This window comes from Manis pentadactyla, chromosome 3 (genome assembly GCF_030020395.1).
Source record: "Manis pentadactyla isolate mManPen7 chromosome 3, mManPen7.hap1, whole genome shotgun sequence".
NCBI classification, from domain to species: Eukaryota; Metazoa; Chordata; class Mammalia; order Pholidota; family Manidae; genus Manis; species Manis pentadactyla.
The window spans coordinates 82,063,370-82,083,736 of NC_080021.1; the positions used below are offsets into that span (position 1 = coordinate 82,063,370).

General features: G+C 39.4%; 1 protein-coding gene across 5 annotated transcripts in view; it reads right to left on the bottom strand.

Annotated features, from left to right (window-relative positions):
• LOC118929739 (regulator of G-protein signaling 20-like) overlaps window positions 1–20,367 on the bottom strand; it is a 118,526-nt gene that overhangs the window by 30,287 nt on the left and 67,872 nt on the right. For 2 of the 5 annotated variants that reach the window (XM_057498081.1, XM_057498078.1), the window contains exon 2: window positions 4,682–4,815. In XM_057498081.1, the coding sequence (XP_057354064.1) occupies window positions 4,682–4,815 (134 nt within the window). Of the gene's footprint in view, window positions 1–4,670; window positions 4,816–6,177; window positions 6,344–20,367 lie in introns of all 5 variants that reach the window. The other 3 variants (XM_057498079.1, XM_057498080.1, XM_036920123.2) reach the window with 3 other exon arrangements.

Here is a 20,367-nt window from a genome sequence, read left to right on the forward strand (position 1 = left end):
GAAAACAAAATGCCAGAAGGCCATGAAGCAGAATTTTGAGATGGATAATACAAGGGCTTAGAAAACACATTGCCATTTACCATTCTTAAAAATCGACTGTACTATGTATTATCAACATGGACAAACCTCAAAAAGAAAAAAAATCAAAATTAAATACTGAAACCCTTGAAGTTTGCTGTGTACTTTGTTCCATCCCATTTCCCCCTCTATCTGCCCCAGAGATAACCAACATCCTTAATTTGTTGTTTATGATTACCAGAGTTCTGCTATTCTCTTTCTCTATGGATAAATATACAAACATAAATACACATATTTTTTAAGTTGGCAAAAACATTCTTTTACAATATGGGTTGTTTTACACTTTGGTTTTCTTTTGCCTAGCACATGAATTTAAATGTCGTATGGCAATGCCTTGTAACCTTAGCACGATGAATCATCCATGTTGTTGTTTGTGAACTTTAAGGCATTTTCAGTTTTTCTTAGTCACATTAAGGCTGCCATGAATCCTCTCATGCACATCTCCTTTTGCCTGTGTGCAGGACGTTTCTCCAGGGCATGGGGTTATACTTAGAAGAGCATATATTTAACTTCCATAACTGATCCTTGTTAGTGGGAGCACAAGTTGATTAACTTTTGCTTGTTTTTCTCTTGGTCATTATTTTCTCATCGGCCTCCTGAAGTTCTTTATATGTTCTAGACTTGAATTATTTGCTAAATGCATTGTAATTACCTTCTCCTGGCTTGTTTTATCTGTTCATTTTATTTCTGCTATCTTTGGCTAAACATTTTAAAAGCAGTTTTATGGTATGATAATTCACATACCATACAACTCACAATTTAAATGGTACAAATCAATGGTTTCTTAGTATATTTATACAGTTGGCACAGCCATTACCATGATTTGAGAACACTTTATTTCTCCAAAAAACAACTTGGCATACACTAGCATTCACCCTATTTCCTCAGCCTTAGGCAAAAAGGAATCTACTTTCTGTCTATAAATTTACCTATTCCGGACTTTTCATATAAATGGAATCATAAAATATGTGGTCTTTTGTGTCTGGCTTCTTACACTTAGCACAATGTTTTCAAGGTTCATCCATGTTTTAGTGGTTTCAGTACTGAATTCCTTTTATGGCTGACCAATGTTCCACTGTATGGATATACCACTTTTGTTTATCCATTCATTAGTTCATGGCCATTTGGGCTCCACTTTCTGGTTCGTATGAATCATGCTGTAATGAATATTCATGTACAAATCTCTGTGTGGAATGTTTTTAGTTCTCTTATTAAACACATTTTTATATTTAAAATAGCCAATTTTGTGAATCTTTCCCTTTTAGAGATTTTGCTTTTTCTTTTTAAAAGTGGTTCTTCCCAATACCAAGATCAGAAATATATTATCCTGAATTTTCTTCTTTGCTAGTCATATTTAGTAGGCCTTTAAGCCACTAGAATTAATCTTGGGTTTATTTTGGGTGGTGGAAATTGAGTTTTGTATATAATACAGTATAGAATATAAGTCTATTTTTATGGATTTGGTTACCAGGTAGGGGACCAACCTTCCTGGTTTGCCTGGGACTCTTGGATTTTCTGGGATACAGGGCTTTTTAATGCTGAAACCAAGACAATTTCAGGCAACTGGGAGGAGCTGGACCCTAATACCAAGTATCTTTTTTTTTCTTTTAAGTTTTATTTTATAAAATGTACATCACAGTGGTTCAACAATCCCCCTTCTCCTCCTCCCTCCCACTACCCTCCCCCTTGGTAACCACTAGTCACTTCTCAGTGTCTGTGAGTCTAATGCTATTTCGTTCCTTCTGTTTTATTCTTAATTTTTATTAAGGTATTATATACATGTGAAGGTTTCACATGAAAAAACAATGTGGTTACTACATTTACCCATATTATCAAGTCCCCACTCATACCCCAATGCAGTCACTGTCCATCAGTGTAGTAAGATGCCACAGATTCACTATTTGCCTTCTCTGTGCTACACTGTTTTTTCCCGTGATCCCTGATCCCCCGCACCATGTGTACTAAACATAATACTCCTCAATCCCCTTCTCTCTCCCTCCCCACCTGCCCTCCCATACCCCTCCCCTTTGGTAACCACTAGTTCCTTCTTGGAGTCTCTGAGTCTGCTGCTATTTTGTTTCTTCAGTTCTGCTTTGTTGTTATACTCCACAAATGAGGGAAATCATTTGGCACTTATCTTTCTCTGCTTGGCTTATTTCACTGAGATTAATGTCCTCCAGCTCCATCCATGTTGTTGCAAACTGTAGGATTTGTTTCTTTCTTATGGCTGAATAGTATTCCATTGTGCATATGTACCACATCTTCTTTAACCATTCATCTATTGATGGACACTTAGGTTGCTTCCATATCTTGGCTATTGTAAAAAGTGTTGCAATAAACATAGGGGTGCATATGTCTTTTTGAATCTGAGAAGTTGTATTCTTTGGGTAAATTCCAAGGAGTGGGATTCCAGGGTCAAATGGTATTTCTATTTTTAGTTTTTTGAGGAATCTCCATATTGCTTTCCACAATGGTTGACAAGTATCTTGGTATTTATAGAATAGCTCATTCTCCCTTTTGCTACTTTTGTCATATGCTGATAAAGCTTTTTATATTTCTTTTGTTGTCCTCCATTGGTGTGAAAACCCTTTGTTGTATTTCTGACTAATCATAAATACCATTAATTTTGAAAAAAAGTGTTCTTATACATTTTTCTAAGAAAGTCGAAGTTATTTGATTCTGCCATTTTAACATGAGATTAGCTGTTTACAGTTTTGGATTTACACACTTTAACACAAAATTAAATACCATGCTTGACAGCTATGCAACACTTGTGTCTGTCCTTGTCACTTGTTTCCGACGACTACCCTCTGGGTCCACTTTTTTCCAAAGTACATTCCCTCTTAGTTGTTTTAGGGAGGGTCTGAAGGTGTTACCTTTCTTGCCTTTGTATGTCTGATAATATCTTATTTACCCACACTCTTTTGTTATAGCTCGACTAAGTTTTCAGTGATTTTTCTCTAGTAGTTTGAAAACATTGTTCTATTGTCTTTTATATACCTGCACAATTCGTGCTATGTAAGTTCTGGCCATGAAGATGGTATCTCAGTATAGATTTATATTTTACTCACCATGGTTGGTGCTAGTAGGAGGAGCCAGTGACCCATCCACCACCAGGCCCATGTGGCATTCTGGCCAAAATCTCAGCCTCCTGTTCCTTCCCCAAGGCAGCAGGGGGTTGGGGAGACCGGCTCAATGCCAGCTGGAAGTCTCATGTGCCCTGGGGTGCCTTTGCATATGTCTCTGGCAATCATATCTAATTATTTCACCAAGACTGAAAAGCAGAGTGAAAGATCATCAGAGTGAAAGGTCTAAATGTAGTCTCTTCACTATTGGTGGATGCCCCCCCTATCCAGGGTGGGCCCTGGGCACCCATGTGTGTAGGATGTGCCAACATGTGCCTCTCCTCCAGTTTTCCGCCATGTCCTCTATATTCTTGCATAGGGATGACATCTTGCCTTGAAGGCCAGACTTCTTAGCTCTCGTCACCCCCATTTCCCCCATATTCCCACTTGCTGTCTGGGGCTCTGTCCTAAATGGACAGACTGCCTAGCATCACAATTCCATGAGTCCCTGGTGTGTCATATTGCTGGGTCCCATCCACCAGACTGGAACTTCTTGGAAGTTAACACTAGCTCACATCAAGCAGGAGCAGAGAGAACTTACCAGGACATTTCACTTCCAACCTCTAACCATCCCACTCCCCACACACTTTTCATTCTAATTCTAACGGCTCTGGGTCACTGTTCTTGATCAGTTCCTCTATCAGTTTTTCTTCTTCTCCACTGAATAGTGAAGTCTTGGTCCAACTTGTAGTCAATCATTTAATTGCTTAAAAGTATGTATCCATTTGACATGAAACACTTTCCATATTCAAGATTTCAGAAATGTATCTTAATGTTCCTCGGATTTCTAGATGCAAATCATACATTTCTCCAGGCCTTTCATAGTGACTCAAATGGTCAGGATGTTTTATGCTCAAGTTGTATATACCTTGTTTTTAAAGCAATGACTGTGTATCTTTCTCTAGCAGTAAGTGACCCTGTAGCTTTAGACTTTTCTCTGTTAAGCATGTATTTTGTCATTTTTCTTTATTAAAAAACAAAACTAAAAAACAAGCAGCAGAAGATAAAATCCAGGCTTTCTCTGTTTCAAAACCCTAACCTTAAGATCCATCTTAATTCTAACTCCTCCACGCAGACTTTACCAGCGAGGGTGCTTTGAGGTCACTCCTTACAACCAGTCAGGCAGTGATTCTGCCCAAATGTTACTTACTATTCGATAATCGTCCATCTTAGGTTGTTCTTTACTTGCTTTATGTACATGGGCCTGATTCCAGAGATCCGAATGGAATTCCCGAAGCTATACCGCCTTGTCTTGGTTCATCGTCGTCATCATTCATCACAGAACCCAAATCGTCTTTGGCACGTAGTAGTTAGGAACATTTTTGGTTTAACTGCGGCTGGCCCTGCTTAGGGGAACCACTTACTGGCAGCCGGGCCCCTTACTGGGACCCTCACAGGGACCCTGACCAGGACCCTCACTGGGAGCCCGACCCTGCTCCTCACCGGGACCCTCCATGGGAGCCCGACCCGCGCCTCACCAGGAGCAGCTGCAGCAGCAACACCAGCAAAAGCAGCAGGCATTGTGCGCCCCACGTGTGCCCGCTGAGTCCGGGGCGTCCAGGGCTGCAGACATCGGCTGCCTCCGCATCTCCGAGCGCTTCGGTCCCATAGGCTGCAAGGAGGAGCACAGAGTTACCACCATGGAGGCCGGGAAGAGGCAGTGTGACTACATCCAGGTCAGCTCCGATAATTCTCATAACATTTGGTGCTTACAATCCTAACTTATAAAACATTTAATGTCTAGCATCTGCTGAGCATGGTGAAAATTTCAGGAATAAAAGGACAAATGGAGGATCCCTGTCCCACAGAGAGAGACACACACACGGATGCTATATATGTTTCAGGCTTGGCTGCAGGCTTGCAGTGGGAGCATTTCCTAGACTGGAGTTCCCTACGGGCTGAGCCAACGGGGGCTGCTGAAGGTGACCGGTGAACTCGACCGCCCCAGGGCCAGAGCACAGATGCAGGAGGAAGCCACACCAGAACAGTCAGGCAGCAAACAGCAGTATGAGGAAACATCAGAAAGACGGACAGAAGGCCTGGAAGTTGCTCGGTTCGGAGGCCCAGCTGACAGATTCAGATCTGTACTAGCTGGGAAACCTTGAAGAAGTTACCCAACTCGGGTAACGTGCAAAGCTCTTAGAACCCCACCTGCCACAGAGTTATCCCAGGAAGGAGACAGGGCTATGGGTGGCCTGCCCAGACCTGTCCTGACTTCTGTCGGGAGAACACCCTGGCTACCTCAGTGGAGATCGAGCCGCTGCAGAAAGGTCCATGCCCTTCAACCCTCATTTTTCTGACAAGAATGTTATAAGGAGAGAAGCATGAAACCAGCAGAAGGAACCAGAAATTGCCAAGTCCATTTTTACTTTGGATACTGTCATTGAATTAGTGGAGTACAAGCAAAAAAATATCAAAGCCACACTAAAGAACCTTAAATAGGGCTTTAGAATTAGAGTCTGGATTTGTTATTCTATAACACTAGATCTATCTCTTCCCATTATTACCTATTCTAATATGCTATTGGACTTTGTTTTAATTATGAAAGTTGTATTATATGTTTTTATATTGGGTAAATAAAGTTCTCTTCATGAATTAAAAAAAAAAAGCGTTTGGTGATTCTTGTCTGTTTTTTCTTCCACCTGAATTTTGGACTCAGCTTGTCAAGGTCCAAAAATACCATGTTGGGTTTTTTATTAGGACCAGGGTGAATTTATTGGTATGTTTATGAGAAATGAGATCTATTTTTGTACCTGACAAATCAGGGACGACCCCTCTGGATTACCCCTTTTTTTCAATTACACCAGGATGTAAGTTCCAGGACAGAGAGAGAGAGACGTGTGGAAGTGTCTTACTGTCCCTTCATCCGCAGCAGAAATGACACTCACAGCAGCTGTCCACTGTCTCGGCCGCCCCTGAGCAGTACAGCTTCACTTGGTCAAAGGATGGAGGCAGAGACATCTGCCTAACTTACAGCACATTCTACGGGCACCTCTGGGAGACAGACTCCTTTAATGCTCCTGGGGACGAGCCTTCAGCCTCCTCCGGGCATCATGTTCTTGGTACATCTGTGGCATTTCAGTGGAGACATAGGCGAATATTGGTTTCACTTCTGTCAGGACACGAGGAGCAAGGAAGAGCTGGCATAGTCAACATACAAAGCCACTTTGAGGAAAGCTGCTCAAGGCAATTGTTATTGTTTAACAGGTATTATGCACTTTGCCTCATTAAAAAAAAAAACCCCAATGGTTTCTCAAAAGAAGGAAGGATTGTGACATGGTAGCATCAACGGGTTTCAGGAGACTACTATTTCAACATCTTTGTGACACTGGGTCTCCCAATCTGTGCATGAAATATTTATTCATTCAAACCTTCTCTCATGTATAGTTAGTTTTCCTTAAACAGGTCTTACATATTTTGATTTATTCTTGAATATTTTATAGATCAGTATTTGCTGCTGTTATAAATATCCCCCCTCCAATCCCCACCCATCCATGTTTCTAAATGGTTATTTCAGAGTATATCTGGCCTCTCTGTTGAACTCTCTTATTCGTTCTAATAGTCTTTCTGTTGATTCTCTTAGGTTTTCTGGTTAGACGATCATACTGTCGATAAACAGTCACATTTGTCTGTTTACTTTCTCTACCTTTCCAGGTATAAACATCATTCCTCTGCTTGCTCTTATGACCAGGAAGTTCAGTAAATATTAAGAAGTAGCAATAATATTAGGCACCTAAGTTGTGCCAGCCTATCTTATTAACTAACACATTTTGCTTGTTCACACCTATTTCTTTGTAAATACGAGGAAGAATCTAAGTGATTTAATAAGCAGGCTCTGAGAGAACATCACAAGGTTGCTCATGACTAAACACAGCCTTCAGAAATCAAAGGCAAACTCCATCAAAGTCTGTTCTTACACATTTTTGAAAACTAGCTTTATTGAGGTCTAACAGACATTCAGTAAGATGCACGTTTAAAGGGAATAATTTGATACATTTGGGCATGTGTACACCTCTGAAACCACCACCACAATCAAGACCACATCATCAACCTTAACAGTTTCTTCACACCCCTGGGAATTCCTCTCCCAGCCCTTCCCTCCTGCTCCTGCCTTCCCAAAACAATGAATGATCTGTTTTTTCCCACTATATATTAGTTTGCATTTTTAGAATTTTATATAAATGCAGTCATACAACATATACTGTTTTTATCTGGCTTTCTTCACTCAGTAGAGTTATTTTGTGTTTTTTGCATGTGTGAATTGTTCATTCCTTTTTTTTCTGAGCAGCATTCTGTTGTAAAGATGTACCACAGTTTGTTATCCATGCTCCCATTATAGACATACCTTTTTGATGGCTGCTGAAGACTATACATATATGACACTGTCTTCTATTGAACATTAAAGTCTCTTATCAGACAAATGAGAGGTGTACGTTGCTGAAACTGTATTAAAATGTACTGCACTGCATACAAGTGTAACATGTTTCTACAGTTTGTTCTTCCACATTGAAAATTGCTTGATGATCATGTTCCTTTGGTATGACTACTGAAATTTGTTAACTATTTTCCTAACTTAAAATTCATTTCTTTTTTCAATGTTCTATTTAAACTTTTCCTCTGCATATCATTAGGATTTTTTTGTGGCTTCTTGGAAATCTTACACGTGGATTAGTAATTTTGACATCTTATTTCAAGCTCTGAATAAACAAGTGTATTAAATATATATACTATCTCTACAAAATTTATCATCTCTCAGTTTCCCCAAACCCTAAATTAATAGGTATGGTTTTCACTCAATTACTAGATACTGGACTGTTTAGTGGTGGGAATGGTCATGAATATTCATGCTCTGCTAAGTGGTGGTGAAACAGGAGAGTCTGAGAGGAAGCTAAAAGTGTTACTAAACATGAATATTAAAGATAAGCAAAATATTAATAATTGTTGAAATTGTGCCGTTAACCTGTAGGGTTTGTTTTACTACCCTCTCTATACTTATGTGTGTTTTGTTTGAAAATTTTCTTTCATGAAGTTTTTTAAATGTTGAATTCTATATTTAAAAATACCTACTGAGATAACCATATAAATTTCCTCCTTTAAACAGTTAATGAAAGGAATTAATTATTGAATTTCTAAATGTTGAATCCATCTCACCTTAGTAAGTAAACTCTTGTTATCTCTAAAAGATGATTATTATTTTACTTTACTGCTGAAATGGATTTAGTAATATTTTATAAGAAGTTTTTAAAATCTAATCTATCTTTAAAAGGGACTAATTTTTTTCCCTGAAGATTTGTAGAATTTGCCCATAAAATTACTGGAACCATTTAGGAGTGGCTTGTGAACTGTTTTTAATTTCTTCTTTGATATCTGTTCTTTTCATTTTCTTCCTTTCTAAGAGTCAGTATGGCATTTTTCATTTCATGAAAAAAAAAATTCATTTTATCTAGTTTTCAAATTTACTTGAACTTTATTTATTATTAGTCATTTTGTAATTGTCACAACCAGATGCTTATATTTACTTCATGCTTGTTCGAAAGACAAATATGTAGCTGCTAATGGGAGAGTTGCATATTTAGTGTCACTAAATGCTTGTGAAGAATTACTTTTTTCATGTAATAGCTAATTAATACAAAACCCTAACAACATATTGAATAAATGCTACCTATTTACAAGATTTTTAAAATATGCCATTGGCATGTATGTTAATTCAGCTAGTCCTTTCAGACATCGGCATGTGATCTGATTAGCCAAATTAGCTTTTCCTTTTCTTTTGCCTTCATTGTATCTGTGGGAGAATTCTGTACATATTTCATTTTCCCTTGTTCTTTCTAAATAGCATGGAATCAGTGCTTCTTTTACATTGCTATTCTACTCTTCTTCTGGTGTGTGTCTGGCATAGACTGCTGGGCATCATTTCAGAGTCTGTTGGGATGACTTGGGCATGTCACATGCCCCAGTAACTGGCTGCCTTTGCTTGAGAACTCCAAGGCTCAGAAGTTAGATGAATGTAAACCAATGCCAGCAACCTTAGATACTTTATTCTATAATTTATGGCATTTTAAAAGCAGCCTGAGGAAATGGAAATAATACAGGCTGGCAGTTTATTAAATATTCAGATCTCAACCAAGAGATAATCCTACTCAAACATGGCTTTTCCAAATTCCTAGGAACCTGACATTTAAGAGAATTCTTTCAAATTCAAGTAAAAACTGAGACAAACTCTAAATCTTAATCACAGTCTTTTAACTTGGAGTTGAAAGCAGTAACTAATTTGAAAAAATTTTAACCTAAGTATCAGAAAAGTTATATCTTATCTTTCGTGCAACTTAAACTTGGTAGTTGGATTCCATTAATAGTTGTTTATTTTCATTAGTTTCCAAATTCTGAAATAGCCATTGTTGAATTATACAGTGGGAACATAATGAAACATCAAATACTGTGTAAAAAAAAATCTTATCATTTAATTCTAAAACCTGAGTTCCTGTTCCAAAAGGCTGCAGAAATCATAGAAAAATCCGACAAAGTGATAAGGAAAATACTCAACACAGCCATCAAGGTCAGCAAACCACTTTTTTCCTCCAGTTGGCAAAGCACTCCCAGCTCCCCCTCCCCTCCTCCAGGCTCCCCTTTTGCCCTGCGCATGCCGAGAAATGCCACATATCAAAATAATATAAATTGCTCCCCTTGCTTGTGCTCAGGGCTCAGACATAGGGAGATTACTCCCCTCTGAGCCCGCCGGTGTGAAATAAACCTCAACACTCCAAGACCTCTGAGTGCCACTTAGTTCTTCCATCAGCGATCCAGTCCAAGGTTTCCAGTATTTTCCGTAACAAAAGAAGAACCAAGAACGTTAAAGGACGAAATTCAATTTATCCTTGGCAACCCTTAGAAACATATCCCACCATCAGCAGATCATTTAGGGCCCTTCAATAGATAAATCAGAATACAAGGAAATTGAGAGGACAAATTCCCTTGGAGGCAACTGTAAGTCCGGGGAGAGGAAGTCCCGGGGCAAAATACCTCTAAAAACTGAAATCAGTCAAAGGGAGAAATAAAGTTTAAAACCCGTTTATTGCTTACAAACTGCAGTCCAGGGCCGTCTTTCTCCTCTGCTCCGGAAGAAGCAAAACCGGCCTTCCCTCTCACCTTCCAGGTACAGATAAACCCTCCATTGCCCAGGTAATTACCCATTGATATGGAGATGAATTTCTCTCCACCCCAGAGGATATGCAAATGCACTAAAGCCATACTTCTTTCCACCTTTGAACGCCTATTGATATGCAGATATACTAAAGCCAGGTGAGATAAGTCTGGAAATATTACAATTTTACCCACAGCGACCCAAATCCCAGATCAAGTTATACAGTCTCTGAGTTACTTTTTCTTCAACAACCCTGGCTCTTGAAGTATTTTCCCTTTAAGGAAAAATGCCTATTTTTCTATACTGATAGATAGATCATAAGTGTGTGAAAATTAATTGGAAACCTCACTAAAATGGAGTTGGGTGGCCAGGAGAGCATGCTCTCACACCATAACACTCCACGTCCATTACAGAATCCTCAGCAGCAAAGAATCATCAATTACAGGGAACTGCCATCAGGGAAAGATGTGCCTCTTTTGGCCTGCACATGCCTAAATCCCGAAGGGATTTCTTCAACCACCCCGGCAGCTGAGCCAGTGAGGAACCATCACCCCCTGAATGTTCGCTTTTCTCCAGAGGACTTGTGCTCAAAACAAGCCCTCCCACCTCCCTGCCTCTCCATAAAATAGCATAACTCTCCCTTGCCTGTTGGACTAAGCTATGATTTTTACCTGTAGCTTGCTTGTCCCTAATTGCAATTTTCTGCTATTCACTATTAAACCCACTTTTGCTGGTAAAGCAACAATTTTATGTTTAAAGTCAACATGTTGGATAACAAGGTCTGTCAGAGCCAAGTGGTACTCTAAGTACTCCTCAGTACAATCTCTGTTACCTGCTTTAGACAGTGACTTTGAATATCTTACTTAGTTTTAACTTTCTTATTTTATTATCCTACATAAAATCTAGCTTGTGATTCATTTTCTTGTCCCTATGTGAACCATGCCCTGGGCTTCACCATTACACTATCCAAACTCTAGTTTGTATTTTCTTACTCCTAGCTCCACTGTCTTGTTGCTGCAATCCACCCATTGCTCTCTAGAGAGAGATATCCAGAAGGCTAATGTGAATGTTAGAGAAATTAAAGACAAAGAGTCAAGTGCTCAAATTTTAGAAGTCTGGGGACTCTACTTAAACTGGAGCAATGAGTTCCCACTTTGATCCTTCCCTCTGTTCCAAACAAAAGCAATGACAGGTAAGGAAAACCTAAAAAGACACAAGTGAGCCAAAAAATTAGATAAAAATATCTGAAAACCAGAAAGAAAATGGAAATGTGGATGAATGGCTGGGGTGGAAACAGTGGGCCTGCTTGGCTCTGGGTTCAATAATCAGACACAGGCAACACTGGTCTGTCTGTCAGGTTTAGGGGACTAAGGTTGCTGCAGGTAAAACAGGGACTGGAGATGTGTTCACTGTGTTAAAAGCTTCTGTATGAAAGAAACCATAAAGGGAACAACAGTGATGGCTGACCTCGGTTGAGGCTTAAGGAAGCTGTGAGCTTATGTATAGGACCAGGTGGGTGATTCAGACATCCTCATGGTTGGCAATGAGCCAGAACTGCAGGCTCTGAGATCAAATCTGCCATAATCTCAATATCATATGGGGCAGAAATTCTGAATTGTCATCATAACATCTGGTTGTCAGTACCATGGCTCAGGTGTCTGGGGGAGGAAATCTCAGGGTTTCCTGACGGAGTTGAAAGCTAAGGAATACAGAAAAATAACCAAAATGAAAAGAACACTTCCTTCAAAGTGAACATTCAAACCAAAATTCACACACACACACACACACACACACACACACACACACACTATAGGCTAAGAAAGACAGTCACTAAAATTGACTATTGGAATATGAATTCAACTTCATGGAAGATGAAAAAAATGTTAAAATGCTCAAAGAAATAATGAATAAAGAATTTTCATTTAAAATAGAGAAGAAAAGGAAACACAATCAGATAAAAATGAAATAACAGGTAGATAGCAGAGAGAACCAAGTAGAAAATTTCAAGGAATTTAGAAAATAGTACTGAAGAATTAACTTAGAATTTTATGCAGAGACACTAAAAAATAAAGACAGGGAGTGGTGGGACCTCTAGAAGGGCTATGTGAGGGACTCAGACCCTCTCCCCAGCAAAACATTTAGCAGGCTAAAAAAAAAAAGACTGGATTTTTAAATAAAATGTTACAAAAAAAGGCTCTGGAAATTGACCTACATACAAATGTAGGTCAATTTATATGCAGCAAGTGGAGAAACATTTATTCAAGAAAATTTACTGAATGTCAGTAAGACTCTGTGGCCTTTGAGCCATGACCTGCTCCCATCCTCACTATTCCCAGCTTTGTGTGCTGGAAACTGTACTCTAGGTCAGTGCAGCCAAGACATGGGTGTCTTCTCCACCCCTCCCACCCCCACCCCCCAGTTCCAACATAGTCTCTGGAGGGGCAGGCCACCGGCACCTCTCATCCTTCCCTAGTTCTCTGTTGCAGAACTTCTATTCTGTGTGTGTATGTGAGAATAGCCATGAAGAATGGGTCTTCCTTCTCCCACCTGTCCTTATCTGTAGGCTGGAAACTCCAGCTTGTTGGTAAGGCATAGTCTGCACTGGGAGGAGCGAGCTGAGAAGATCTGGAGCTGCCATTCCCACCCGATTCCGCACACTTGCCCCGAGGGCTCTGAGGAACGGAGAAGCAGGCTGCTGTCCTCTCCCCCAGGTCTGGTGCAGTGGTGCCAAGGTTCTTGGGGGAAGGGCAGGCCTTTGGAATAACTATTTGGATCGGTGTGGAGGAGTTCATGCCAGCAGGCACTGTCAAAAAAATTCGAGATTTTAGTGAGCAAGCATTTAAGCTGGTAGCTCCATGACAACAGCAGCCACAAGCACAAAAGCAGCCAGCACACATGCAACAGAATCATCAAGGGAAAAAGAGACAGGAGGAGACTGGAGAAATCCATGCGCAGGCTTCCCTCAGGTTTCTCCTTCTCATAAGGAATCACACAGAGCACATTACTCCCCAGCAACAAAAATGCATCACCATGTGTGACGTTTCTGCCCAGGAAGCCCATTAGAGACTCAACACCCCAGAGTTTCTTGGGGGGCTGGCCATGTAAGGATCTTTTGGCCAGCACATACCAAAACTCCATACTTTCAGAAGGAAAGCAGGTATTCAGCATAAAACATACTGTTGGTGCAAATATTCTAGGCACAGTTAGCCTGCAGTCAATTAATTGTGAATACTTTGAGAGACAATTTCTCAGTTACCAATCAAGGGCTGATACTGCCAGTAAGATTGGAAAGATTCTAAGGACAGCAATCTTAGGCCTACCATGTTAATACTGTTATGCACAGGCACAGAAAAATATATCTGAATAACTAATGGCTATTAAATGGCTTCCCAAATGTGATGAAAAACACGACATAACAATTAACTTCAAGTAGGATAAACTCAGAGAACCACACTCAGACATGTCATATAGTCAAATGTTGAAAGCCAAAAGTAAAGAGAAAAATCTTAAAGGAGTAAGAGAAAAATGACTTATCACAAACAAGTAAATCTCAATGAGATTATTACTGCAGTGGGACAACATAACCAAAGTGCTAAAAGATAAAAACTGCCCTCAAAGAACCCAATGTCAGCAAAGCTATTTTATAAAAATGAAGGCACAATAAAGATAATCTCCAATAAGCAAAAACAGAATTTGTTGCAAGCAGTCCTGCTCTATAAGAACACTAAAGGAAGTTCTTTAAGTTGAAGGTAAGTGAGAACAGATAGTAATTCACTTACATATACAAGCTCCAGTAAAGGTGATTACATAGGTAATGATAAAAGATACTATGATGACATAGGTGTTTTTCTTCTCTTAACTGATTTAAAAAGCAATCACAGAAAACGATATCTTTAAGTTGTATTGTTCCAATTACAGCATGTAAAAATGTAACATAATTACAATAACAAAAAGGAGAGAGGTAAGAATGAAGCTATATTAGAGTAAGAAAGTAACTGCAAAAAGTAACCTAAATCCATAGTAATAAAAGAGAACCAGGAATGGTAAATAAGAAGGTTAATATTTTTAAAAAAGAAATACTATAAATATATTTCTGCTTATTTCTTCACCTGGATTCTTTAAAAGATAGGGTTATATAAAGATAATCATAACAATGTGCTTTCACATTGGTAATACATACACTTAATATATACAGTAATAGTAACAAAAAAGCAGGAAGGAAGGAAGTTACATAGGAGTAAACTTTCTATATGCTACTGGAGTATAAATTAGAAGTTGATATGATACATTAAGATATATTCTGTAACCCTATAGACTTCATTAAGAAATGAGTTCAACAAATATAGTGAAAAAAATCACTAAAGAAATTAAAATGCTTCACTGCAAAATATCAATTTAAGACAAAGGGAGTAAGGAAGGAAAAGAAGAAGAAAGTAACCATGAAGTATATAGAAAACAAAAAGCCAATAATTTCAGACGATAACTGAATACTACCATTGACAATATGAATTATGATTGGGTTAAACAATCCAATCAAAAGGCAGAGATTGTTGGAATGGATAAAAACTACACCCTATCTATAGGAGTCACACTTTAAATTAAGAAATACAAATAGATTGAGAGTAAAAGAATGGAAAAAGATGAACATGATAAAAAGCAACTGTAAAAAGCTGGAGTGCCTATGCTAACAGTAAATACATTTAAACAAAAAATGTTGCCAGATATGAAGAGGGGAATTTTTATAATGTTAAAAGGGTCAATCTCATAGGAAGATAAAACAATGATAAATATTAGGGTGATGTTGGCTTCATAAAATGAGTTTGGGAGTATTCCCTCATCTTCTACTATTGGAAAACTTTAAGGAGTACGGGTATTATATCTTCTCTGTATGTCTGATAAAATTCTGAGGTAAATCCATCTGGCCCAGAGGTTTTGTTCTTGGGTAGTTTTTTGATGACCGCTTCAATTTCTTTCATGGTAATTGGTTTGTTTAGATTTTGTGTTTCTTCCTTGGTAAGTCTTGGAAGATTGTATTTTTCTAGGAAGTTGTTCATTTCTTCTAGGTTTTCCAGCTTCTTAGCATATAGGTTTTCATAGTAGTCTCTAATAATTCTTTGTATTTCTGTGGGGTCCGTTGTGATGTTTCCTTTCTCATTTCTGATTCTGATGTGTGTTGATTCTCTTTTTCTCTTAATAAGACTGGATAGAGGCTTATCTATTTTGTTTATTTTCTCAAAGAACCAGCTCTTGGTTTCATTGATTTTTTCTATTGTTTTATTCTTCTCAATTTTATTTACTTCTTCTCTGATTTTTACTATGACCCTCCTTCTGCTGACTTTAGGCCTCATTTGTTCTTCTTTTTCCAGTTTCGATAATTGTGACATTAGACCATTCATTTGGGATTGTTCTTCCTTCTTTAAATATGCCTGGATTGCTATATACTTTTCCTCTTAAGACTGCTTTTGCTGTATCCCATAGTAGTTGGGACTTTGTGTTGTTGTTCTCGTTTGTTTCCATATATTGCTGGATCTCCATTTTAATTTGGTCATTGATCCATTGATTATTTAGGAGCATGTTGTTAGGCCTCCATGTGTTTGTGGGGCTTTTTGCTTTCTTTGTATAATTTATTTCTAGTTTTATACCTTTTGGTTTGAAAAGTTGGTTGGTAGAATTTCAATCTTTTTGAATTTACTGAGGCTCTTTTTGTGGCCTAGTATGTGGTCTATTCTGGAGAATGTTCCATGTGCACTTGAGAAGAATGTGTATCCAGTTGCTTTTGGGTGTAGAGTTCTGTACATGTCTATTAGGTCCATCTGTTCTAGTGTGTTGTTCAGTGCCTCTGTGTCCTTACTTATTTTCTTTCTGGGGGATCTGTCCTTTGCAGTGAGTGGTGTGTTAAAGTCTCCAAAAATGAATGCATTGCATTCTATTTCCTCCTTTAGTTCTGTTAGTATTTGTTTCACATATGGTGGTGCTCCTGTGTTGGGTGCATACATATTTATAATGGGTATATCCTCTTGTTGGACTGAGCCCTTTATCATTATGTAATGTCCTTCTTTATCTCTTGTTACTTTCTTTGTTTTGAAGTCTTATTATTTCTGATACTAGTAGTGCAACACCTGCTTTTTTCTCCCTATTGTTTGCATGAAATATTTTTTTCCATCGTTTGACTTTTAGTCTGTGCATGTCTTTGGGCTTGAGGTGAGTCCCTTGTAAGCAGCATATATATGTGTCTTGTTTTGTTATCCATTCAGTGACTCTATGTCTTTTGATTGGTGCATTCAGTCCATTTACATTTAGGGTGATTATCGATAGGTATGTACTTATTGCCATTTCAGGCTTTAGATTTGTGGTTACCAAAGTTTCATGGTTAATTTCCTTACTATCTAAGAGTCTAACTTGACTCACTTAGTATGCTGTTATAAACACAATCTAAAGGTACTTTTCTGTTTCTCCTCCTTTTTCTTCCTCCTCCATTCTTTATATATTACTATCATATTCTGTACTTTTTGTCTATCCGTTGATTGACTTTGGGGATAGTCAATTTAATTTTTCATTTGCTTCTAAATTACCTGTTCTGCTTTCTTTACTGTGGTTTTATTACCTCTAGTGACAGCTATTCAACCTTAGGAACACTTCCATGTATATATAGCAGTCCCTCCAAAATAGACTGCAGAGATGGTTTGTGGGAGGTGAACTCTCTCACCTTTTGCTTATCTGGAAATTGCTTAATCCCTCCTTCAAATTTAAATGATGATCTTGCCGGATAAAGTAATCTTGGTTCCAGGCCCTTCTGCTTCATGGCATTTAATATATCATGCCACTCCCTTCTGGCCTGTAAGGTTTCTGCTGAGAAGTCTGATGTTAGCCTGATAGGCTTTCCTTTGTATATGATCTTATTTCTGGCTCTAGCTACTTTTAACAGTCTGTCCTTATCCTTGATCTTTCCCATTTTAATTACTATATGTCTTGGTGTTGTCTACCTTGGGTTGCTTGTGTTGGGAGATCTGTGTATCTCCATGGCCTGAGCAACTATCTCCTTCCCCAGATTGGGGAAGTTTTCAGTAAATACCTCCTCGAAGACACTTTCTATCCCTCTCTCTCTTCTTCTTCTGGTATCCCTATAATACGAATATTGTTCCGCTTGGATTGGTCACACAGTTCTCTCAATATTCTTTCATTGTTAGAGATCCTTTTTTCTCTCTGTGCCTCAGCTTATTTGTATTACTCTTCTCTAGTTTCTATTTCATTTACCATCTCCTCCACTGGTATCCAACCTGCTTTTAATACCCTCCATTGTGCTCTTCCATGATGGGATCTCTGACCTGAATTCATTCTTGAGTTCTTGGATGTCTTTCTGTACCTCCATTAACCTGTTGATGATTTTTATTTTTAACTCCCTTTCAGGAAGAGTCACGAGGTCCATATCATTTAAATCTTTCTTGCGAGTTGTATTAACAATTTTACTCTGGACAAGGTTTCTTTGGCGTTTCATATTTGTATATGGCGCCCTCTAGTATCCAGAAGCTCTATTCTGGAGCTTCTCAGCCCCTGAACAATGTCGGGGATCGAAGGGGAGCAGTATTGGTGCCTGAGGGGAGGCAAGAGCTGTTCCCCTCTTCCCGGCTGCTGTGCTTGTCTCCACTGCCTTAACCATTGGGGCGAGCGCACAGGTATAAGCTTTTGTCCCAGAGCAGCCAGGTATGGATCCTGCTTTCCTCACGCAGCTGGAATCCCAGTCTCCCCAAGAACTCCACCTGTTCCAGCTTTCCAACCCCATAATCAGAAGAATATGATGAAAGCACCATGAAATGTAGGTTTGTGCTCCCAGCACAGATCTCCAGAGCTAGGTATTCAGCAGTCCCAGGCCTATCACTCCCTCCCTGCTCCACTCCGTTTGTCTTCCTCACACCGGTGGGCTGGGGTGGGGGAAGGGCTCAGATCCTGCCAGAGCACGGCTTTGGTACGTTACTCCGTTCAGTGAGGTCTGCTCTTTTCTCCAGGTGTATGCAGTCTGGCTCCATCCTCTTTCCAGTTGCTCTCTCAGGATTAGTTGCTTCAACTGTATTTTCTGATTGTATCCAGTTTTAGAAGGAAGCCTCCGTCTCTCCTCTCATGCCGCCATCTTTCAACAATTATAAATATCTAACACCTAACAACAGAGCCCCCAAATACATGAAGCAAAGAGTTACAGAACTGAAAGGGAAAACATAGTTCAATAATAATTATAGTGGAATTTAATACCCACTTTCAATAATGGTTAGGATTAGGTAGAAGATCAACAAGGATATAGAGGACATGAGGATGCTAGAAAGTAATTAGACATATTTAGACATTTATAGAGTACACTGTCCTACATCAGCAGAATACATATTCTTCTTAAGTATACATGCAACATTCACCAGAATAGAACATATCCTAGTCCATAAAGGAGCCTCAACAGATTTGAAATGATTAATATTTCACAAAGTTCATTTTGTAACAACAGTGGAATTAATTTAGAAATCAATGAGAAAGACATTTATATAATTGAAAATATGTGGAAATTAATCAGGAATCAAAGAGGAGATACTACTGTTCTTACAGAAAGAAAAATAATTATAAGAGAACAATATGAACAACTGTATCCTAACAACTTAAAAAACTTAGGTGAAATGAAAAAATGCCTATAAAGACAAAAACCACCAAAACTAACTCATGAAGAAAAACAAAATGTAAGGAGATTGAATTATTAATAAAAAGTCCAAAGCCCAGAGATTCAAGATGGTGGCATGAGTGGTGAGACAGAGAACTCCTACCAAAACTACAAATAGTACAAAAATATAGTTAATTAATACAACTAACCCTAAAACAGCAAAAGGAAAGAAAGCTGAACCAGACTGCATACAACCTCATGAACAAAACAGACCTCACAAAACAGGGTAACGTACCAAAGCCTTAATCCGGCGGGACTGAGGCCCTCCCCCCATCCCAGCTCACTGGCAGGAGGAAGAGAAACAGAGCTGGGGAGAGGGTGGAAGCCAGGGACTGCTGAACACCTCCCTACCTAGCCCTGGAGATCTGCTAAATGAGCAGAAACCTACACTGTGTGCTGCTCTGGAGGTTGGGGAGCCGGGACAGGTGGAGTGCCTGAGAGACTGTGATTGCAGACATTTGTGGAAGACGGGCTCCACACCCGGCTGCTCTGTGACACAGGAAAGGCAGGCAGCCTGAGAGGCTTCCTAGCAGTGAGAGAACTGCCAAAGGAGCGGGGTTTGCATGGAGCTTGCTCCATGAGAGAAGGGAGAGCTGGACAATTGTCTGAGGTCGCTCTGCCCAGCTGGCTGGGAACTTTGAGGAGCTTCAGGCACACCCTCCCTCTGGGTGGCTGCACAACTCCGAGTCCCCCGAGAGTGACATGCAGCCTGCCGACCCTTCCTTCTGGACTGACAGCACCAGCTTGCAAACCAGCAGTCACTGCACTGGCATCACGCCAAGCCAGAGGGAGGCCCCACTAACAACAGCTAGAGATGCCAACAAGCACAGAGGCTTCCACCTGTGTGCTCAGCCCACTGGCTCTGATATGGGAGACAGGCACCACAGACAGAAATCAGGAAACAGCCCTTTCCTCCACCCAGGCACAAGCTCTGTTCCCCAACCACCCCAAACTCACTCTAGGAGCTGAGCAGCTCCAGAGACTGGAGCTTATGGGCACTAGAGGGCACCACATAGAAATACGAAATGTCAAAAGAACTTCGTTCAGACAAAAATCTCACAAACCCCAGAAAAAGGTCCAAATAAAACTGGACTCACCAATCTTCATGAAAGAGACTTTAAAATAAAAATCATAAACATACTTATGAAGGTACAGAAAAATATTCAAGAACTCAGGAATAAATTTAAGATGGAGATTCAATCATCAAGAAATTCTATATCTGAAATGAAACATAAAATGGAGGGATTTAAAAGCAGATAAGATGTAGTAGAAGAGATGGCAAATAGAATAGAAATTAGAGAAGAGGAATACAAAGAAGCTGAGGCACA